The sequence below is a fragment of the Bombina bombina genome, chromosome 7 (genome assembly GCF_027579735.1).
Source record: "Bombina bombina isolate aBomBom1 chromosome 7, aBomBom1.pri, whole genome shotgun sequence".
NCBI lineage: Eukaryota > Metazoa > Chordata > Amphibia > Anura > Bombinatoridae > Bombina > Bombina bombina.
The window spans coordinates 447,767,467-447,792,620 of NC_069505.1; the positions used below are offsets into that span (position 1 = coordinate 447,767,467).

At 41.4% G+C, this 25,154-nt stretch overlaps 1 protein-coding gene across 2 annotated transcripts in view; it reads left to right on the top strand.

Annotated features, from left to right (window-relative positions):
- PICK1 (protein interacting with PRKCA 1) overlaps nucleotides 1-12,467 on the top strand; it is a 249,888-nt gene extending 237,421 nt beyond the window's left edge. For both annotated transcript variants that reach the window (XM_053721405.1, XM_053721406.1), the window contains exons 12-13: nucleotides 5,444-5,588; nucleotides 11,650-12,467. In XM_053721405.1, coding sequence (XP_053577380.1) covers nucleotides 5,444-5,588; nucleotides 11,650-11,885 — 381 coding nt within the window. In that variant the 3' untranslated portion in view covers nucleotides 11,886-12,467. The remainder of the gene's footprint in view (nucleotides 1-5,443; nucleotides 5,589-11,649) is intronic.
- Nucleotides 12,468-25,154: the final 12,687 nt, after the last annotated feature.

A 25,154-nucleotide genomic window follows, 5' to 3' on the forward strand; every position in this document is an offset into this window, starting at 1 on the left:
TTCAAAACAGGAGCAGCATCAACCTCCACTGCACCAAAACAGGAAGGAGCTGTTGCTCGTTACAGGCAAGGCTGGAAGCCTAACCAGTCCTGGAACAAAAGCAAGCAGGCCAGGAAACCTGCTGCTGCCCCAAAGACAGCATGAACCGAGAGCCCCCGATCCGGGACCGGATCTAGTAGGGGGCAGACTCTCTCTCTTCGCCCAGGCCTGGGCAAGAGATGTTCAGGATCCCTGGGCACTAGAGATCATATCTCAGGGATACCTTCTAGACTTCAAATTATCTCCCCCAAGAGGGAGATTTCATCTGTCAAGGTTGTCAACAAACCAGATAAAGAAAGAAGCGTTTCTACGCTGCGTACAAGATCTGTTAACAATGGGAGTGATCCATCCGGTTCCGTGGTCGGAACAAGGACAAGGGTTCTACTCAAACCTGTTTGTGGTTCCCAAAAAAGAGGGAACTTTCAGGCCAATCTTAGATTTAAAGACTCTAAACAAATTCCTAAGAGTTCCATCGTTCAAAATGGAAACTATTCGGACAATCTTACCCATGATCCAAGAGGGTCAGTACATGACCACAGTGGATTTAAAGGATGCTTACCTTCACATACCGATCCACAAAGATCATCACCGGTATCTAAGGTTTGCCTTCTTAGACAGGCACTACCAGTTTGTAGCTCTTCCATTCGGATTGGCTACGGCTCCAAGAATCTTCACAAAGGTTCTGGGTGCCCTTCTAGCGGTACTAAGACCGCGAGGGATTTCGGTAGCTCCGTACCTAGACGACATTCTAATACAAGCTTCAAGCTTTCAAACTGCCAAGTCTCATACAGAGTTAGTTCTGGCATTTCTAAGGTCGCATGGATGGAAAGTGAACGAAAAGAAGAGTTCTCTCTTTCCTCTCACAAGAGTTCCATTCTTGGGGACTCTTATAGATTCTGTAGAAATGAAGATTTACCTGACAGAAGACAGGTTAACAAAACTTCAAAATGCATGCCGCGTCCTTCATTCCATTCAACACCCGTCAGTAGCTCAATGCATGGAGGTGATCGGCTTAATGGTAGCGGCAATGGACATAGTACCTTTTGCACGCCTACACCTCAGACCGCTGCAATTATGCATGCTAAGTCAGTGGAATGGGGATTACTCAGATTTGTCCCCTACTCTGAATCTGAATCAAGAGACCAGAAATTCTCTTCTATGGTGGCTTCATCGGCCACACCTGTCCAGGGGGATGCCATTCAGCAGGCCAGACTGGACAATTGTAACAACAGACGCCAGCCTACTAGGTTGGGGCGCTGTCTGGAATTCTCTGAAGGCTCAGGGACTATGGAATCAGGAGGAGAGTCTCCTTCCAATAAACATTCTGGAATTGAGAGCAGTTCTCAATGCCCTTCTGGCTTGGCCCCAGTTAATAACTCGGGGGTTCATCAGGTTTCAGTCGGACAACATCACGACTGTAGCTTACATCAACCATCAGGGAGGGACAAGAAGCTCCCTAGCAATGATGGAAGTATCAAAGATAATTCGCTGGGCAGAGTCTCACTCTTGCCACCTGTCAGCAATCCACATCCCGGGAGTGGAGAACTGGGAGGCGGATTTCTTGAGTCGCCAGACTCTTCATCCGGGGGAGTGGGAACTTCATCCGGAGGTCTTTGCCCAAATACTTCGACGTTGGGGCAAACCAGAGATAGATCTCATGGCGTCTCGCCAGAACGCCAAACTTCCTCGCTACGGGTCCAGATCCAGGGATCCGGGAGCAGTTCTGATAGATGCTTTGACAGCACCTTGGAACTTCAGGATGGCTTATGTGTTTCCACCCTTCCCGCTGCTTCCTCGATTGATTGCCAAAATCAAACAGGAGAGAGCATCAGTAATTCTAATAGCACCTGCTTGGCCACGCAGGACTTGGTATGCAGATCTAGTGGACATGTCATCCTGTCCGCCTTGGTCTCTACCTCTAAGACAGGACCTTCTGATACAGGGTCCATTCAAACATCAAAATCTAACTTCTCTGAAGCTGACTGCTTGGAAATTGAACGCTTGATTTTATCAAAACGTGGTTTTTCTGAGTCGGTTATTGATACCCTGATTCAGGCTAGGAAGCCTGTTACCAGAAGGATTTACCATAAAATATGGCGGAAATACCTATACTGGTGCGAATCCAAAGGTTACTCCTGGAGTAAGGTTAGGATCGCTAGGATATTGTCTTTTCTACAAGAAGGTTTAGAAAAGGGTTTATCAGCTAGTTCATTAAAGGGACAGATTTCAGCTCTGTCCATCTTGTTACACAGACGTCTGTCAGAAAATCCAGACGTCCAGTCCTTTTGTCAGGCTTTAGCTAGGATCAAGCCTGTGTTTAAAGCTGTTGCTCCACCATGGAGTTTAAACTTAGTTCTTAACGTTTTACAGGGTGTTCCGTTTGAACCCCTTCATTCCATTGATATAAAAATGTTATCTTGGAAAGTTCTGTTTTTAATGGCTATTTCCTCGGCTCGAAGAGTCTCTGAGTTATCAGCCTTACATTGTGATTCCCCTTATCTGATTTTTCACTCAGACAAGGTAGTTCTGCGTACTAAACCTGGGTTCTTACCTAAGGTAGTCACTAACAGGAACATCAATCAAGAGATTGTTGTCCCATCCTTGTGTCCAAATCCTTCTTCAAAGAAGGAACGTCTTTTACACAATCTGGATGTAGTTCGTGCCCTCAAGTTCTACTTGCAGGCAACTAAAGATTTTCGCCAAACTTCTTCCTTGTTTGTCGTTTACTCTGGACAGAGGAGAGGTCAAAAAGCTTCTGCTACCTCTCTCTCTTTTTGGCTTCGTAGCATAATACGTTTAGCCTATGAGACTGCTGGACAGCAGCCTCCTGAAAGAATTACAGCTCACTCCACTAGAGCTGTGGCTTCCACTTGGGCCTTTAAGAATGAGGCCTCTGTTGAACAGATTTGCAAGGCTGCAACTTGGTCTTCGCTTCATACTTTTTCCAAATTTTACAAATTTGACACTTTTGCTTCTTCGGAGGCTATTTTTGGGAGAAAGGTTCTTCAGGCAGTGGTTCCTTCTGTATAATGAGCCTGCCTATCCCTCCCGTCATCCGTGTACTTTTGCTTTGGTATTGGTATCCCAGAAGTAATGATGACCCGTGGACTGATCACACATAACAGAAGAAAACATAATTTATGCTTACCTGATAAATTCCTTTCTTCTGTTGTGTGATCAGTCCACGGCCCGCCCTGTTTTAAGGCAGGTAAATATCTTTTAAATTATACTCCAGTCACCACTTCACCCTTGGTTACTCCTTTCTCGTTGATTCTTGGTCGAATGACTGGGACTGACGTAGAGGGGAGGAGCTATATGCAGCTCTGCTGGGTGAATCCTCTTGCATTTCCTGTTGGGGAGGAGTTATATCCCAGAAGTAATGATGACCCGTGGACTGATCACACAACAGAAGAAAGGAATTTATCAGGTAAGCATAAATTATGTTATTCCACCTGAATAAAAAAAAAAGACTTACTGTGTACATGTTTTCCAGCGCGTAGACAAGGGAGACGGGGGGGGATTCCTGTAACTACTGATAAGACTTGTCAATGTAACAAGCTGATAATAAGATTAATATTCAAAGTTTGAAGTGTCATGTTTCTTCTGGTTGTACATCTTATCTATGCTAATTTTCCAGGAGGGGACTGTTCTCCTGAAGGGGATAAAGTGTGTGCTTTTGTTTTTAACAAACAGTTATTCTTTTGGTTTTACCTCAACCTGAGTCCCCTCTCTTGTTTGGGGTAAAGGGCTGGTGTCAGCTTTCTGTTTGCTGGAGCGGTTTGGAGGGCAGGAGGCATCTTTTGGTGGAGGTACCCAGTCGGGGTACCAGGTGGTCCATCACACTGTGCATATATAAACATTTATTGTGTGCAGACCTTTTGTAATTTGGCACTTAGTTACTGATATATATTGTGCATATATAAACATTTATTGTGTGTGCATATCTTTTGTAATGCAGCAGTTAATTACTGATATATACTGTGCATATATAAACATTTATTGTGTGTGCAGACCTTATGTAATGCAACACTTAATTACTGATATATACTGTGCATATATAAACATTTATTGTGTGCAGACCTTATGTAATGCAGCACTTAATTACTGATATATACTGTGCATACATAAACATTTGTTTGTGCAGACCTTATGTAAGGCAGCACTTAATTACTGATATATAGTGTGCATATATAAACATTTATTGTGTGTGCAGACCTTATGTAATGCAGCAGTTAATTACTGATATATACTGTGCATACATAAACATTTATTGTGTGTGCAGACCTTATGTAATGCAGCGCTTAATTACTGATGTATACTGTGCATATATAAACATTTATTGTGTGTGCAGACCTTATGTAATGCTGTGCCTAATTACTGATATATACTGTGCATATATAAACATTTATTATGTGTGCAGACCTTATGTAATGCAGCACTTATTACTGATGTATACTGTGCATATATAAACATTTATTGTGTGTGCAGATCTTATGTAATACAGCACTTAGTTACTGATATATACTGTGCATATATAAACATTTATTGTGTGTGCAGACCTTTTGTAATGCAGCAGTTAATTACTGATATATACTGTGCATATATAAACATTTGTGTGCAGACCTTATGTAATGCAGCACTTAATTACTGATATATACTGTGCCTATATAAACATTTATTGTGTGCAGACCTTATGTAATGCTGTGCCTAATTACTGATATATACTGTGCATATATAAACATTTGTGTGTGCAGACCTTATGTAATGCTGTGCCTAATTACTGATATATACTGTGCATATATAAACATTTATTATGTGTGCAGACCTTGTGTATTGCAGCACTTAATTACTGATATATACTGTGCATATATAAACATTTATTGTGTGTGCAGACCTTATGTAATGCTGTGCCTAATTACTGATATATACTGTGCATATATAAACATTTATTGTGTGTACAGACCTTATGTAATACAGCACTTAATTACTGATATATACTGTGCATATATAAACATTTATTGTGTGTGCAGATCTTACGTAATGCAGCACTTAATTACTGATATATACTGTGCATATATAAACATTTATTGTGTGTGCAGACCTTATGTAATGCAGCACTTAATTACTGATATATACTGTGCATATATAAACATTTATTGTGTGTGCAGATCTTATGTAATGCAGCACTTAATTACTGATATATACTGTGCATATATAAACATTTATTGTGTGTGCAGATCTTATGTAATGCAGCACTTAATTACTGATATATACTGTGCATATATAAACATGTATTGTGTGTGCAGACCTTTTGTTAGTAGTCCTAAGAGTGAGACACCAGTTACATAGCTTATACTTGTTACTGATAGTTACATTTTGGTAAATAATTGTATTTTTTTTATAGGCACTAGGGGAACCTTTGTATCGGGTCAGTACCGGAAATTATGAGTACCGACTAATTTTACGTTGTCGTCAAGAAGCACGTTCACGCTTTGCAAAGATGAGAAAAGATGTCTTAGAGAAAATTGAGCTCCTTGACCAAAAACACGGTGTGTATAGCAGATGTGTACTCCTTTCCTAATGTGTTTGCTATGTGCTCAGGGCCTGTTCTTGTTTTCTCTTACGCTTATATTTAAAGGGCCATAATACCCAAATGTTTAAACACTTGAAAGTGATGCAGCATAGCTGTAAAAAGCTGATTAGAAAATATCACCTGAACATCTCTATGTAAAAAAGAAAGATATTTTACCTCAAAAGTTCCTCAGTAGCCACCTCCCATTGTAAAGGATTTCTAAGCAGCATATTAGTATGTCTGTCCCGGGACAACTGAAAGGATGAGCTTCGTGCACTCTCATGTTATTTCACCAGTCAGGTAAAGGAAGCTTACTATGAAATCTCATGAGAGTTAAGTCAAATCTCATGAGATCACAGTAAGAGTTCATGACCTCAGCACTGCTGATGCTGATTGGCTGCTGTTCATTTCTTCATTTTTTTTAATTTTTTTACCTACAGCTGGGAGCAGCTGAGTATAACTTTTTACACAGAACTTACTCTGGTGAGCTGAGGAAATTGTGAGGTAAAATATCTTCCTTTTTTACATAGAGATACTCAGGAGATATTTTCCTGTCAGCTTTTTACAGTTATACTGCATCAGTTTCAAGTGATTTAGCATATGAGTATTATGTCCCTTTAATACTGGTGTGATGGACAGGTAGGTTGTGTTTTGTCATAGGACCGGCTAGACAGTTCAGTAATCATTCTATACATCTACCTCTTGCTGCTGATTTCAGTCCACTCTGCAATGGGCCAAGGTGGAGCTTTTGAAAGAGTTAACGTCTGCTGGTCTGGCCAGCCTGTGAACTTCATTAGCTTGGGCCCTGGCACACAACGGGTTTATTGCTCGCTATCAGGTCTCCTACTTATGTGATGGTACCATGTGCCCCTCCCTGTGCTGTGTGCCCCACAATCACATATTGTCCATTCCTGAATCCAGTAGACCCTTGGCATATCTCTGGTTATATTTAAAGGGACATTGTACACCAGAATTGTCTTTACATAAATGTTTTGTAGATGATCCATTTATATAGCCCATCGGGGGTGTTTTTGTAAAAAATTGTTTAGTTTTACTTTTTTTTTAATAATATTGTGCTGATTTTCAGACCCCCTAACCAAGCCCCAATGTTTTAGATACATACTGATGTCTACAGACTCCAGCTCATTCCTGTTTGTTTAAAAGGTCTTTTCTAATGAAGGGGAGGGGGTAGTTTCTGCTTTTTCTGCTTTCTCAGCCCATTTTCGTGGGTGTCCAAGCCTAATCTCAACAGTGCGAAATTGGGAGCTTTTAAGTAAGTTTTTAAACCATTTTCTACTGGATGTTTATATCAGTATCTGTGCATATTTTTCTTTACAGAAGTGTCTATTACATGCAGTTACATGAAAATTGGTGTATACTGCCCCTTTAATTCTTGGTTCTATGGAAGCTATAGGAGTTTGAGTTTACTGCAACCATTTATACAAGTAAAAGCGTTAAATAGTACTGCTGATACTCATGCCACAGCATTACTGGTATAGAGCTTACCTATGTGCAGTGTAATCATACTGCAGGAACATTATATAGTACTGCTGATACTCATGCCACAGTATTACTGGTATAGAGCTCACCTATGTGCAGTGTAATCATACTGCAGGAACATTATATAGTACTGATGAGACACACAATGCAGCATTACTGGTATAGAGCTTACCTATGTGTAGTGTAATCATACTGCAGGAACATTATATAGTACTGAGACACACAATGCAGCATTACTGGTAAAGAGCTTACCTATATGCAGTGTAATTATACTGCAGTAACATTATAGTACTGATGAGACACACAAGGCAGCATTACTCGTATAGAGCTCACCTATATGCAGTGTAATCATACTGCAGGAACATTATATAGTACGGAGACACACAATCAGAGTATCTGTAAATGTAGATTACAAAAGAAGGCTCCTCCTAGTGTAACCCTGCAAGTGGAACCAGCAATATCAATAACAAAGAGTGAAAATATACTCACAAACAAAGCAGCACCAATTGTGCTAAGTAAGCTGAGATCTTACAGTTTCCCAGCAAACTGATCCTCAAGAGGGTGTAGTGGCCCAGGTGTGCCAGGGATAGGTCCAATAAAGCTCAGGCTTCCATGATATTCAGCAACATTTTTATTAAAACCAATATTAAATGACAATGGGTATGTACATTACCCAACGTGATTAAAATAATATAGGCAACAGATTGCAACGCGTTTCTCAGCTTATCCCTAGCTGTTTCATCAGGCATCTGTTAGTAACATGGAAACTCTGGCTTTTATACCTATCCTACCTACTACCTTAATTGGAACATCCCACTTCCTCCAATTCACAGGTGTAATTAGCCAAATGACACCTGTTCTAAAAACACTATCACACATTGTGTACACATTGTATTATGAGATATATTATTGCGATCTTTATTTATACTGTTCCAATGTGACACTTTTGTATATTATTGTTATAAAACAATGGTGTATGTTTGTTCTATTCAGTTTTAAACATGGTTGATAGTGCTTTTAGGACAGGTGTCATTTGGCTAATTACACCTGTGAATTGGAGGAAGTGGGATGTTCCAATTAAGGTAGTAAGTAGGAAAGGTATAAAAGCCAGAGTTTCCATGTTACCAACAGATGCCTGATGAAACGGCTAGGGATAGGCTGAGAAACGCGTTGCAATCTGTTGCCTATATTATTTTAATCACTTTGGGTAATGTACATACCCATTGTCTTTTAATATTGGTTTTAATAAAAATGTTGCTGAATGTCATGGAAGCCTGAGCTTTATTGGACCTATCCCTGGCACACCTGGGCCACTACACCCTCTTGAGGATCAGTTTGCTGGGAAACTGTAAGATCTCAGCTTACTTAGCACAATTGGTGCTGCTTTGTTCGTGAGTATATTTTCACTCTTTGTTATTGATATTGCTGGTTCCACTTGCAGGGTTACACTAGGAGGAGCCTTCTTTTGTAATCTACATTCACAGATACTCTGGATTTGCTGTTTTGTACGGAGAGGAGCCGCTGTGACTACGACTTTTGATCTACTGCTGAAGTATAAGCCTATCAGGACAGAAGATTGTTTTTGGGAGTATATCCTCAGATAAGACTTTATCTCTTGTGCTTATTGTACCCCTGTTGCACTGCTCATACTTGTATTTATTAGTTTGAATCTGTACATCTTATGTCATTATATATCACTTTATATGGGTTCTCTTATACATCATCACTAATTTTTGTCTAGTTGAGCGCCCCCTAGAGTTGGACACATTTGTGTCATCAACAGGTCACTGAGACACACAATGCAGTATTTCTGGTATAGAGCTTACCTATGTGTAGTGTAATTATACTGCAGGAACATTATATAGTACTGAGACACACAATGCAGCATTACTGGTATAGAGCTTACCTATGTTCAGTGTACTAAATAATACCTGAGTCTTGGATAAGCATAAGGCTATCCTGTGTACTGATTAATGTCTGGGATAAGCATAAGGCTATCCTATGTACTAATTAATAACTGGGATAAGCATAAGGCTATCCTATGTACAAATGAATGACTGAGATAAGCATAAGGCTATCCTACATAATAATTAATGCCTGGTATAAGCATAGGGCTATCCTACATACTAATTAATGCCTGGGATAAGCATAAGGCTGTCTTACATACTAATTACTGCCTGGGATAAGCATACGGCTATCCTACGTAATAATTAATGCCTGGGATAAGCATACGGCTATCCTTCGTACTAATTAATGCCTGAGATAAGTATAAGGCTATCCTACGTACTAATTAATCTCTGGGATAAGCATAAGGCTATCCTGTGTACTAATTACTGCCTGGGATAAGCATACAGCTATCCTACGTACTAATTAATGCCTTGGATAAGCATAAGGCTATCCTATGTACTAATTTATAACTGGGATAAGCATAAGGCCATCCTACTTACTAATTAATGCCTGGGATAAGCATAATGGTATCCTGCATAATAATTAATGCCTGGTATAAGCATAAGGCTATTCTACATACTAATTAATGCCTGAGATAAGCATAAGGCTATCCTATGTACAAATTAATGCCTGGGATAAGCATAATGCTATCCTGCATAATAATTAATGCCTGGTATAAGCATAAGGCTATTCTACATACTAATTAATGCCTGAGATAAGCATAATGCTATCCTATGTACAAATTAATGCCTGAGATAAGCATAATGCTATCCTACATAATAATTAATGCCTGGTATAAGCATAAGGCTATCCTACGTACTAATTAATGCCTGGGATAAGCATAAGGATCTCATACGTACTAATTAATGCCTGGGATAAGCATAAGGCTGTCCTACATACTAATTACTGCCTGCAATAAGCATAAGGCTATCCTACGTACTAATTAATACCTGGGATAACCACAAGGCTGTCCTACATACTAATTACTGCCTGTGATAATCATAGGGCTATCCTACATACTAATTAATGCCTGGGATAAACGTACGGCTATCCTACGTAATAATGCCTGGGATGAGCATAAGGCTGTCCTACATACTAATTAATGTCTGGGATAAGCATAAGGCTGTCCTAGATACTAATTACTGCCTGGGATAAGCATACGGCTATCATACGTACTAACTAATGCCTTGGATAAGCACAAGGCTATCCTATGTACTAATTAATGCCTGGGATAAGCATAAGGCTATCTTATGTACTAGTTAATGCTTGGGATAAGCATAAGACTATCCTACGTACTAATTAATGCCTAGGATAAGCATAAGGCTATCCTACGTACTAATTAATGCCTGGGATAAGTATAAGGCTATCCTACGTACTAACTCATGCCTGGGATAAGCATAAGGCTATCCTATGTACTAATTTAATGCCTGGGATAAGAATAAAGCTATCCTACATACTAATTAATGCCTGGGATAAGCATACGGCTATCCTACATACTAATTAATGCCTGGAATAAGCATAAGTCTATCCTACATACTAATTACTGCCTGGGATAAGCATAAGGCTATCCTACATACTAATTAATGCCTGGGATAAGCATACGGCTATCCTACATACTAATTAATGCCTGGGATAAGCATACGGCTATCCTACATACTAATTAATGCCTGGGATAAGCATAAGTCTATCCTACATACTAATTAATGCCTGGGATAAGCATAAGGCTACCCTACATAATAATTAATGCCTGGGATAAGCATACGGCTATCCTACATACTAATTAATGCCTGGGATAAGCATAAGGCTATCCTACATAATAATTACTGCCTGGGATAAGTATACAGGTATCCTACATACTATTTAATGCCTGGGATAAGCATAAGGCTATCCTACGTACTAATTAATGCCTGGGATAAGCATACAGCTATCCTACGTACTAATTAATGCCTGGGATAAGCATAAGGCTATCCTTTTGTACTAATTAATGCCTGGGATAAGCATACGGCTATCCTACGTACTAATTAATGTCTGGGATAAGCATAAGGCTATCCTACATACTAATTACTGCCTTGGATAAGCATAAGGCTATCCTGTGTACTACTTAATGCCGGGGATAAGCATAAGGCTATCCTATGTTCTAATTAATGACTGGGATAAGCATAAGGCTATCCTACATACTAATTAATGCCTGGGATAAGCATAAGGCTATCCTACATACTAATTAATGCCTTGGATAAGCATAAGGCTATCCTGTGTACTACTTAATGCCGGGGATAAGCATAAGGCTATCCTATGTTCTAATTAATGACTGGGATAAGCATAAGGCTATCCTACATACTAATTAATGCCTGGGATAAGCATAAGGCTATCCTACATACTAATTAATGCCTGGGATAAGCATAAGGCTATGCTACATACTAATTAATGCCTGGGATAAGCATAAGGCTATCCTACATACTAATTAATGCCTGGGATAAGCATAAGGCTATCCTATGTACTAATTAATGACTGTGATTAGCATACCATAATAATATGTAATTACTTGCTGATGTATAAAATCCACTTACGATGTGCTGTCCTCTCTCACACAGTGCAAGACATTGTGTTCCAGCTGCAGCGATTTGTTTCTGCTATGTCTCGATATAATGACCAGTGCTACGCAGTCCTGAAGGAAGCTGACATCTTTCCTATTGAGGTGGACCTTGCACGGACAACGCTTACCTATGGACAGGGCGAGCTCTTCACAGACGGAGCTGAGGAGGACGATGAACAGTTGGAGAGGAGAGATAATGTTGAGAATGGAGAGAAACTTATTGATGATGCTTAAGTATAGGGGAGCCTATGCATTGCTCTTGGTGACAATATGAGCAGGTTTAGGACACTGAGGGGCTTCTTTCAAATAAAGAGTTTGGTTATTTATCTTCCATACTGGCTGCCACTGACTTGAAATGGGCAAATTGTTCTCAGGGCTAGACGACTTGCAAGTGGTTATCTCTGTGTGGGCTGGAAGAGGTAGCAAATGTTTAAGGGAGGTAAAGTGTGGTCAGTGAATGTTGTAATAACAAAACCGTTCATGCGCTTACACCCGGCCGCCCTATTACACGCAGTGGGGAACAGCACGAATATTAAACGGACTGTAACATTTCTTTCTGTTCAAAGTGTTCCAAATTGCTTTTTTTTTTTCTTCAAATTCTTTTTATTGAGAAGTCACAGGTTGACATAAAAGCAAAATAAACAGATTACAGCAAGAAGTTTTATCTTACAGGATAGTAACGGGTGTTAAGAGCAGACTGTTATTAATTAGTGTCACTAACCCTAAAACTGATCTGCTGACAGAGAAGCGATACTTCAAATCACAAGTGTTCCTCAGAATTAATGATCCATATTATTAAACATAAAACTTAAATCAGATTCGTGCCAGTGCTTTATTTTTAACTTAAAGATAAAAGGGCATAAATTAAATGTGCATAGGTGCGTTTCAATTTGAAATAGAAGCATTTTTGCAATATACTTTCATTTGCAAAAATGCTTCTAATAAACGTTTTTACCGGTTTTCTGTGGCATACACACATATCCTGTGAGGTCCTGTGTCACACCTTAGAGGGTCAGAAGTAACTTGTATGACACAAATGACATCTGCAGAAGCAATGCACACATATCCTGTGAGGTCCTGTGTCACACCTTAGAGGGTCAGAAGTAACTTGTATGGCACAAATGACATCTGCAGAACAAATACACACATACCCTGTGAGGTCCTGTGTCACACCTTAGAGGGTCAGAAGTAACTTGTATGGCACAAATGACATCTGCAGAAGCAATACATACATATCCTGTGAGGTCCTGTGTCACACCTCAGAGGGTCAGAAGTATCTTGTATGGCACAAATGGCATCTGCAGAAGCAATACACACATATCCTGTGAGGTCCTGTGTCACTCCTTAGAGGGTCAGAAGTAACTTGTATGGCACAAATGACATCTGCAGAAGCAATACATACATATCCTGTGAGGTCCTGTGTCACACCTCAGAGGGTCAGAAGTATCTTGTATGGCACAAATGGCATCTGCAGAAGCAATACACACATATCCTGTGAAGGTCCTGTGTCACTCCTTAGAGGGTCAGAAGTAACTTGTATGACACAAATGACATCTGCAGAAGCAATACATACATATCCTGTAAGGTCCTGTGTCGCACCTTAGAGGGTCAGAAGTAACTTGTATGACACAAATGGCATCTGCAGAAGCAATACACACATATCCTGTCAGAAGTAACTTGTATGACACAAATTACATTTTGTCACATTTTAGAGGGTCAGAAGTAACTTGTATGACAAATGACATCTGCAGAAGCAATACACACATATCCTGTGAGGTCCTGTGTCACACCTTAGAGGGTCAGAAGTAACTTGTATGGAGGGTCAGAAGTAACTTGTATGGCACAATGACATCTGCAGAAGCAATCACCATTTCCCCTTGGCCCAAGTCCGCTGCCTCGGAGTCACACTTGACTCAAATCTATCCTTTGTCCCCCATATCCAATCGCTTTCTACATCCTGCCGCAACCATCGACGCAATATTTCCAAAATTCGCCCTTTTCTGAGCGCTGACACCACAAAGCAAATAATCCACTCCCTTGTTATCCCCTGACTTGACTACTGCAATAACCTACTCGCTGGCCTTCCTCTTTCCCGCCTCTCCCCCCTTCAATCCATCCTAAATGCCTCCGCCAGGCTGATCCACCTTTCCAGTCGATCTGCTGCACCTCTCTGCGAGTCCCTTCATTGGCTCCCCATTCACAGCAGAATTAAATTCAAAATTCTCAACCTTACATACAAAGCTCTCACCAACGCCGCTCCCCTCTACCTATCCTCTCTAATACACAAGTATACTCCTTAGAGGGTCAGAAGTAACTTGTATGACACAAATGACATCTGCAGAAGCAATACATACATATCCTGTAAGGTCCTGTGTCACACCTTAGAAGGTCAGAAGTAACTTGTATGACTCAAATGGCATCTGCAGAAGCAATACACACATATCCTGTAAGGTCCTGTGTCACACCTTAGAGGGTCAGAAGTAACTTGTATGACACAAATGACATCTGCAGAAGCAATACACACATGTCCTGTGTCACACGTTAGAGGGTCTGAAGTAACTTGTATGACACAAATTACATCTGCAGAAGCAATACACACATATCCTGTGAGGTCCTGTGTCACATTTTAGAGGGTCAGAAGTAGCTTGTATGACACAAATGACATCTGCAGAAGCAATACACACATATCCTGTGAGGTCCTATATCACACGTTAGAGGGTGAGAAGTAACTTGTATGACACAAATGACATCTGCAGAAGCAATACACACATATCCTGTGAGGTCCTGTGTCACACCTTAGAGGGTCAGAAGTAACTTGTATGGCACAAATGACATCTGCAGAAGCAATACACACATATCCTGTGAGGTCCTGTGTCACACCTTAGAGGGTCAGAAGTAACTTGTATGACTCAAATGGCATCTGCAGAAGCAATACACACATATCCTGTGAGGTCCTGTGTCACAAGTTAGAGGGTCAGAAGTAACTTGTACAGCACAAATCACATCTGCAGAAGCAATACACACATATCCTGTGAGGTCCTGTGTCACAAGTTAGAGGGTCAGAAGTAACTTGTATGGCACAAATGATATCTGCAGAAGCAATCACTATTTCCCCATCGCCCCAAGTCCGCTGCCTCGGAGTCACACTTGACTCAAATCTATCCTTCGTCCCCCATATCCAATCGCTTTCTACATCCTGCCGCAACCATCTACGCAATATTTCCAAAATTCGCCCTTTTCTGAGCACTGACACCACAAAGCAAATAATCTACTCCCTTGTTATCCCCTGACTTGACTACTACAACAACCTACTCGCTGGCCTTCCTCTTTCCCGCTTCTCCCCCCTTCAATCCATCCTAAATGCCTCCACCAGGCTGATCCACCTTTCCAGTCGATCTGCTGCACCTCTCCATGCGAGTCCCTTCATTGGCTCCCCATTCACAGCAGAATTAAATTCAAAATTATCACCCTTACATACAAAGCTCTCACCAACGCCGCTCCCCTCTACCTATCCTCTCTAATACACAAGTATACTCTAGCCCGTCCACTAAGATCCAACAATGACCTGCTCCTTGCATCCGCAACTATCACCTCTTCTCATGCTAGACTGCAGGACTTCTGTCGTGCAGCACCTACCCTCTGGAACACTCTCCCTCGTGCTGTCAGGCTTTGCCCTAATCTGTCTTCCTTTAAATGTTCCCTGAAGACTTTTCTGTTCAGGGAAGCCTACCACCCAACTCAATAATAAATTAACTTCACTTACCTAACATTTCCCTCATCTAGCTCTGTATTAACATCTTTCCAAATCTTTGTCAGGGTACAGGTAAATGACATATATATTATATATATTTAAATAGGACAAGGGAATGTGTTTATGGATGAAACCATCTTTTTATCAGATATTACTAAAGTAATGGCTGCAATTCTGATGTCAGGATTGATTCAAAACCCCATGAATTGAATACACATTTCAAGACTCAATTGCAGACAGGATGTCTCCAGAAACTTTAACACTAAAACATTTGCTCTTTAATTGGAAGTGCAAAAAATTCAGAGCACTCTTTACCCAATGCAGTGAATGAAGACAAAGTGTCTGGAATATCCTTTTGAGGCCTGATGAGATGGAGATTAGAATGCTGGAATGTCAAAGGTACATACTCATATATGGGCTTCCTGTCTGCTAGAGGATTTCTGCCTTGGAAAGGGATCTGAGAACACAGGCATATTAAGGAAATTATGGCTTTTAACAGCTTCCTGTTAAGTGACCCCTGTGAACTAAAGACACATGTTAAGATGTAACTTTGAAATACAGCAAATAAACATTTTTTTGAAGGTATGCCCCAGAATGTATTAAATATAGAAATTTGAAAAATTGTCTAATAGTGATGTCGCGAACATAAAAATTTGGGTTGGCGAATGCAAACTTCCACAACTGTTCGCGAACGGGCGAACCGCCATAGACTTCAATAGGCAGGCGAACTTTAAAACCCACAGGGACTCTTTCTGGCCACAATAGTGATGGAAAAGTTGTTTCAAGGGGACTAACACCTGGACTGTGGCATGCCGGAGGGGGATCCATGGCAAAACTCCCATGGAAAATTACATAGTTGATGCAGAGTCTGGTTTTAAGCCATAAAGGGCATAAATCACCTAACATTCCTAAATTGTTTGGAATAACGTGCTTTAAAACATCAGGTATGATGTTGTATCGATCAGGTAGTGTAAGGGTTACGCCCGCTTCACAGTGACAGACCAAACTCCCCGTTTAAAGGGACAGTCTACACCAGAATTTTTATTGTTTTAAAAGATAGATAATCCCTTTATTACACATTTCCCAGTTTTGCATAACTAACACATTTATAATAATATACTTTTAACCTCTGTGATTATCTTGTATCTAAGCCTCTGCAAACTGCCCCTTTTTCAGTTCTTTTGACAGACTTGCAGTCTAGCCAATCAGTGCCTGCTCCCAGATAACTTCTCGTGCACGAGCACAGTGTTATCTATATGAAATACGTGAACTAACACCCTCTAGTGGTGAAAAACTGTTAAAATGCAATCTGAAAGAGGTGGGCTTCAAGGTCTAAGAAATTAGCATATGAACCTCCTAGGTTAAGCTTTCAACTAAGAATACCAAGAGAACAAAGCAAAATTGGTGATAAAAGTAAATTGGAAAATTGTTTAAAATTACATGCTCTATCTGAATCCTGAAAGTTTATTTTGGCCTAGACTGTCCCTTTAACGCTCCGCAAACAACCGCAAACAGTCCATTTGCACAACCGCAAACTCCCCATTTGCACAAGGTTGGATACCTAGCTAGCCATGTCCCGTTCCTTGTCCTCACTGATGTCATTGAAGGTCTCTTCCTCCACCCAGCCATGTACAACACCAAGGGTCCCCGAAAGGTGACAACAAGCCCCCTGGGACGCCTGCTGTGTTTGGTCTTCCACCTCCTCAAAGCCACCTTCCTCCTCTGACTCCTCTTCTTCAGACTCCTCTCTCTGCGTTATAAGGTGTGTTAAGTAGTACTATTCCTATCAGTTTAATCCCTGTTACGTCCCCTATCAGGGGACGTGTATATGGCATCGATTTCAGGAACCGGGAGATGGAAAAAGATGCTTGGTCGGTCCTCCTACTTCAAATATGGGGCACTGCGCGTGCAATCTAATGTGCCACCAGATAGGAGTGGTGTGTTAAGTAGTTCTATTCTTATCAGTTTAATCCCTGTTACGTCCCCTATCAGGGGACGTGTATATGGCATCGATTTTAGGAACTGGGAGATGGAAAAAGATTCTTGGTTGGTCCTCCTACTTCAAATTTGGGGCACTGCGCGTGCAATCTAATGTGCCACCAGATAGGAGTGGTGTGTTAAGTAGTACTATTCTTATCAGTTTAATCCCTGCTATGTCCCCTATCAGGGGACGTGTATATGGCATCGATTTTAGGAACCGGGAGATAGAAAAAGATGCTTGGTCGGTCCTCCTACTTCAAATTTGGGGCACTGCGCGTGCAATCTAATGTGCCACCAGATAGGAGTGGTGTGTTAAGTAGTTCTATTCTTATCAGTTTAATCCCTGTTACGTCCCCTATCAGGAGACGTGTATATGGCATCGATTTTAGGATCCAGGAGATGGAAAAAGATGCTTGGTCGGTCCTCCTACTTCAAATTTGGTGCACTGCGCGTGCAATCTAATGTGCCACCAGATAGGAGTGGTGTGTTAAGTAGTACTATTCCTATCAGTTTAATCCCTGTTATGTGCCTTTTTTTTTGTTTGGTTTTTGAAGCCACAGTGCAGCACGAGAGGCCAGAAAAATTAGGCATGTACACATGCCTGAAAAATTAGGTATTGAAAAATTGATGTTTGTTTCCCAGGCAGAAAGTGCCCTAAAACATTGCGGCTTGAACCCTAGTTGGTGGCGGATAAGTCATGCAAGTCATCCGGCATTCAGAGATAAAATACAGCAGCGTGTGGACCATTTTTAGCCCAAGGCAGCTCATCTCATCAGGCCTTTTTTAGTTGAATGTATCGCCCACTGTCAGTCCCTTCGAGATCCATCCCTCATTCATCTTAATAAAGGTGAGGTAATCTAGACTTTTTTGACCCAGGCGACTTCTCTTCTCAGTGACAATACCTCCTGCTGCACTGAAGGTCCTTTCTGACAGGACACTTGAAGCGGGGCAGGCCAGAAGTTTTATCGCAAATTGGGATAGCTCAGGCCACAGGTCAAGCCTGCACACCCAGTAGTCAAGGGGTTCATCGCTCCTCAGAGTGTCGATATCTGCAGTTAAGGTGAAGTAGTTTGCTACCTGTCGGTCGAGTCGTTCTCTGCGGGTGGACCCCGAAGGGCTGTGGCGATGCGTAGGACTTAAAAAGCTCTGCATGTCCTCCATCAACAGCACGTCTGTAAAGCGTCCTGTCCTTGCCGGCGTGGTCGTGGGAGGAGGAGGATTACTTTCACCTCTTCAAATGGTATGATGTCGCTGATGTGCCTTCGGTGCGACTGACTAGGTTTGTCACCTCCTCAAAAGGACGCATGAGCCTTCAGGCATTGCGCATGAGCATCCAGTAACGTGGCAAAAAAATTCCCAGCTCCGCAGAGGCTGTCCTAGCACCCCGGTCATACAAATAGTCGTTAACGGCTTTTTCTTGTTGGATCAGGCGTTCGAACATTAGGAGTGTTGAATTCCAACATGTCGGGCTGTCACAAATTAAGCGCCTCACTGGCATGTTGTTTCGCCGCTGGATATCTGAAAAGTGCGCCATGGCCATGTAGGAACTCCTGAAATGGCCACACACCTTCCTGGCCTGCTTCAGGATGTCATGTAAGCCTGGGTACTTATGCACAAAGCGGTGTACGATCAGATTATACACATGTGCCATGCACGGCACATGTGTCAACTTGCCCAAATTCAATGCCGCCACCAAATTTCTTCCGTTGTCACTAACCACTTTGCTGATCTCCAGTTGGTGCGGAGTCAGCCACTGATCCACCTGTGCATTCAGGGTGGACAGGAGTGCTGGTCCGGTGTGACTCTCTGCTTTCAGGCAAGTCAACCCCAAGACGGCGTGACACTGCCATATCCGGGATGTGGAATAGTACCTGGGGAGCTGGGGGGTGCCGTTGATGTGGAGCAAGACGCAGCAGCAGAAGAGGACTCAGCCGAGGAGGTTATGGAAGAGGATGGAGTAGGAGTAGAGGAGGTGGCAGCAGGCCTGCCTGCAAGTCGTGGCGGTGTCACCAACTCCTCTGCAGAGCCACACATTCCATGCTTGGCAGCCGTCAGCAGGTTTACCCAATGCGCAGTGTAGGTGATATACCTGCCCTGACCATGCTTTGCAGACCAGGTATCAGTGGTCAGATGGACCCTTGCCCCAACACTGTGTGCCAGACATGCCATTACTTCCTTTTGCACAATCGAGTACAGGTTGGGGATTGCCATTTGTGCAAAGAAATTTCGGCCAGGTACCTTCCACTGCGGTGTCCCAATAGCTAAAAAAATTTTGAACGCCTCAGACTCGACCAGCTTGTATGGTAAAAGCTGGCGGGCTAAGAGTTCAGTCAAGCCAGCTGTCAGATGCCGGGCAAGGGGGTTACTTTGTGACATTGGCTTCTTACGCTTAAACATGTCCTTGACAGACACCTGACTGTGTGCAGATGAGCAGGAACTGCTCAAAGTGAGACTCGGAGTGGCAGATGGTTGAGAGGGGGCAAGGAGGACAGCAGTGGTTGACGTCGCTGAAGATGCTGGACCAGAAGGAGGATGGCGGCTTTGAGTTTGTGTGCTGCTTGTACTCATGTGTTGATCCCATAGGTGTTTGTGATATGCAATCATGTGCCTTTGCAAAGCAGTTGTACCTAGGTGGGTGTTGGACTTCCCACGACTCAGTTTCTTTTGGCACAGGTTGCAAATGGCATCGCTGTTGTCAGAGGCAGACACACAAAAAAAATGCCACACTGCTGAGCTCTGCAATGACGGCATTCTGGTGGTGGCAACAGCATGCGTTGATTGGCGTGCTGTCTGGCTGACCCCGGGTGCCGATGCATGCTGTCTGACTGTGCCACTAGCTCCTTGTGACGACCTCCCCCTCCTTCCAACTCCTCTCCTCCTCCTCTCTGTCTCCCCATCTGAACTTTCCCCCTCTTCTTCTTCTTCTCTTCTAGCAGGCACCCACGTGACATCCACGGACGCATCGTCATCATCAACCGCTTCACTTGTATCTGACAACTCAGCAAAGGAAGCAGCAGCGGGTACAACATCATCATCATCACACCGTACGTCCATGTGTGTAATGCTGCCTGACTGAGACATATCCCTGTTATCTACATCCTCTGGCAATAATGGTTGCGCATCACTATCACTCATTTCTTCCAACTGATGTGTAAATAACTCCTCTGACAGATCAAGTGAAGCGGCTGTGGTGCTAGTGTTGGTGGTGGCGGCAGGCGGGCGAGTGGTAACTTGAGAGGTGCCCGAAGCAAAGTTGGAGGAGGATGGTGCGTCAAGGTTCCGAGCGGAAGCTGTAGAAGATTGGGTGTCCTGTGTTAGCCAGTCAACTATGTCCTCAGAAATGTTCGAGTTCGGGGTACGTGGCCTCTGAACACTGGGCATTATTCTAGGGCCAAAAGGAATCACAGCACCACGAACACGATGGCCCCTGCGGGGTGGCCTGCCTCTGCCTGTCATTTTTTTTTTCGATTAGTGGTACTATGCGTGCAAGCTACTGTGACAACAGATATGAGTGGCACTGTGCACTGGCAGAAGTTGGCAGAGTAGACGCTGTAGGCCTGACACACACGCTTGCAGACAACTAACCGATATACAATCTATTACAGTCAAAATTGTATTTTTTTTTAAATGTACACTACTGTTACACCAGATATGAGTTGCACTGGGGTGACACTGTGCCCTGGCAGGCACTGAAATGCACACGTGTGAAGGAAACTGACTGCTATTATTTAACACAGTCAAAAAAGTGTTTTTTTTTTTAAATCTACACTACTGTTACAACAGATATGAGTTGCACTGGGGTGACACTGTGCCCTGGCAGGCACTGAAACGCACACGTGTGAAGGAAACTGACTGCTATTATTTAACACAGTCAAAAAAGTGTTGTTTTTTTTAAATGTACACTACTGTTACACCAGATGTGAGTTGCACTGGGGTGACACTGTGCCCTGGCAGGCACTGAAACGCACACGTGTGAAGGAAACTGACTGCTATTATTTCACAGTCAAAAAAGTGTTGTTTTTTTTAAATCTACACTACTGTTGCACTGGGGTGACACTGTGCCCTGGCAGGCACTGAAACGCACACGTGTGAAGGAAACTGACTGCTATTATTTAACACAGTCAAAAAAGTGTTGTATTTTTTAAATGTACACTACTGTTACACCAGATATGAGTTGCACTGGGGTGACACTGTGCCCTGGCAGGCACTGAAATGCACACGTGTGAAGGAAACTGACTGCTATTATTTAACACAGTCAAAAAAGTGTTGTTTTTTTTAAATGTACACTACTGTTACACCAGATATGAGTTGCACTGGGGTGACACTGTGCCCTGGCAGGCAGGCACTGAAACGCACACGTGTGAAGGAAACTGACTGCTATTATTTAACACAGTCAAAAAAGTGGTGTTTTTTTTAAATGTACACTACTGTTACACCAGATATGAGTGGTGGCACTGGGCAAGTGGGCACAGTATACACTGTGAGCCTGACACACACGCTGGCAGGCAGGCAACTGCAATTAGATTACACAGGAAGAAAAAAAAAAAGCAGACTGATGTTCTAGCCCTAAATAGGGCTTTTTGGGGTGCTGTCCTTACAGCAGAGATCAGATGAGTCCTTCAGGACTGTAGTGGACACTGAATACACTAGCCTAGCTATCGATTTCCCTATTAAATCAGCAGCAGCTACACTGTCCCTCCTCTCACTAAGAATGCAGCTTCCGAATGAATCTAAAATGGATGCTGTCCAGGAGGTAGGAGGGTCTGGGAGGGAGGGTCTGCTGCTGATTGGCTGGAATGTGTCTGCTGACTGTGAGGTACAGGGTCAAAGTATTACTCAATGATGACGAATAGGGGGCGGATCGAACATCACATATTTTTGCCCGCCACGGTGAACGCGAACAAGCTATGTTCGCCGTGAACTATTCGCCGGTGAACTATTCGCGACATCACTAGTTTTTGTTCCTTATTCTGACGAAAGGAACGAAAACAGTTAGAAGCCTTAGATTTACCCTTAGGTTTTTTATCCTGACGTAGAAAAACTCCCTTTCCCTCAGTGACAGTTGAAATAATAGAATCCAACTGAGAACCAAATAAATAATTACCTTGGAAAGAAAGAGATAGTAATCTAGATTTAGATGTCATATCAGCATTCCAAGATTAAGCCACAAAGCTCTTCTAGCTAATATAGCTAAAGACATGGATCCAAAAATGGCATCACAAATAAAATGATTAGCATATTGCAGTAAGGGAATGATGCTAGATAAGTCAGAATCCAATTCCTGTTGCGCTAAATTCTCCAACCAGAAAGTTGATGCAGCCGCAACATCAGCCAAAGAAATTGCAGGTCTAAGAAGATGACCTGAATATAAATAGGCCTTCCTTAGATAAGATTCAAGCTTCCTATCTAAAGGATCCTTAAAGGACCAGTCAATGCAGTAGATTTGCATAATCAACAAATGCATGATAAGAAGACAATGCAATAGCACTTAGTCTGAACTTCAAATGAGTAGTAGATTTTTGTTAAATAAATTGCAACGTTATGTCTATTTCCACTCCCCCTGTATCATGTGACAGCCATCAGCCAATCACAAATGCATATACGTATATGCAGTGAATTCTTGCACATGCTCAGTAGGAGTTTGTGACTCAAAAAGTGTAAATATAAAAAGACTGCACATTTTGTTAATTGAAGTAAATTGGAAAGTTGTTTAAAATTGCATGCTGTATCTGAATCTTGAAGTTTAATTTTGACTTGAGTGCCCCTTTAAAGGAAGTACTATCTTCCATAGGAATAGTGATACGTTTAGCAAGAGTAGAAATAGCCCCATCAACTTTGGGGATTTTTTCCCAAAACTCTATAGATTTTGCTGGTAAAGGATACCATTTTTTAAAACTTGAAGAAGGAATAAAAGAAGTACCTGGCTTATTCCATCCCTTAGAAATCATATCAGAAATATCCTCAGGAATAGGAAAAACCCCTGGAGAAACTACAGGAGGTTTAAAAACAGCATTTAAACGTTTATTAGACTGAACGTCAAGAGGACTGGTTACCTCAATATCCAAAGTAATTAACACTTCTTTTAATAAAGAACGCATATACTCTATTTTAAATAAATAAGTAGATTTGTCAGTGTCAATGTCTGTGGAAGGATTTTCTGTATCAGATAGATCCTCATCAGAAGAGGATAAATTATTATGTTGTTGGTCATTTGAAATTTCATCAACTAAATGAGAAGTTTTAAAAGACCTTTTACGTTTATTAGAAGGTGGAAATGCAGACAAAGCCTTCAAGATAGAATTAGAAACAAATTCTTTAAAATTTACAGGTATATCATGCACATTAGAAGTTGAAGGAACTGCAACTGGCAATGTACTATTACTGATGGATACACTATCTGCATGTAAAAGTTTATCATGACAACTATTACAAATGACATTCGGCGAAATAATTTCAACAATTTTACAACAAATGCACTTAGCTTTGGTAGAACCGATGTCAGGCAGCAATGTTCCAGCAGAAACTTCTGAGGCAGGATCAGATTGAGACATCTTGCAAAATGTAAGAGAAAAAACAACATATAAAGCAAAATTATCTATTTCCTTAAATGACAGTTTCAGGAATGGGAAAAAATAGAAATAGCATAGGCCTTTGATAAAGAGTTGCCCATCGATAGTTACAGGAAACTTCTGAACTAGTCTCTCAAAGGCATATTCTTCATTGAGTCTGGTGCTTGTACATCCTACTGCTGTCTGTGGAGGGTTGATCCCACTGGTTGTTGGTCTGTAGAATGAATAATAAGAGTGTTACAACAAAAGTTTGTCTATTCAATGTAAATTTAACAAAATAAAGATTTTTGAAATAAGTTAGAATAGGATCTTTAGAAAGAGACCTAGTTGAAAATTGACAAAATGTTATAATAGTGAACAACCTACCTTATATCTTCTTGTGTGGTCTTAGTTGACCACAACCTTGATGGCATTTCACCAGACCTAAACAAAAAGAAAAGTTACTTTATAATCCAGTTAAAGAAGAGAATCTGTAATAGATACACTCAGAGGGGGTATGGAAAAGGTTGCTGAGGGACACGTATGGTGGATATATCCGATAATTCACAATAACACCTTTAAAATTGAAGATAAGAAAAGCCCCATCACATATAAGAAATTAAAAAATTCTAAGTCATTTAAATACTAGCTAACACAATGGCTGATGGCAGGGGAGCATAAATAATGAATTAATTTTAAATACAATTACAAGCCCTTAATGATAGCTGCTCTATCCGATTATTAAAGTAAGCAATCTGCCCTATCTGATTATTAAAATAAGTTAGCTGCCCTATCTGAATAGTACAATAAGTGAGCTGTCCTATATATTGTTGACTCAGGAAAGAGGAATTTGAATATCATTAAAGTTGCTATAATATTCAGTAATCGATCAAGGAAGGCTTAGCAGTAGACAATATTGTATATGCTCAGTCAGTGCTCAGTCTGAGACCTCTCTGAAATCTAGCAACATTTATACCCCAGTTTAGTAACAGGTTTATATTTATAAAGATGTCAGTCAATTGGAAAGTTTTACAAAGCCTGAGATTAACCCTCTCTATACATGGGCAGAATACTTCACACGTAAGTATAGTTTAATCACAGCAACTAGGATAAAATAATCTAATGCTGGTTTTTATGCAATACACATACAAAAAAAGACAGTAAAACAAAAACAAGTAGTACTTACGCTGCTTGTAATGGTGCTGGATTTCCAACAATTATTAT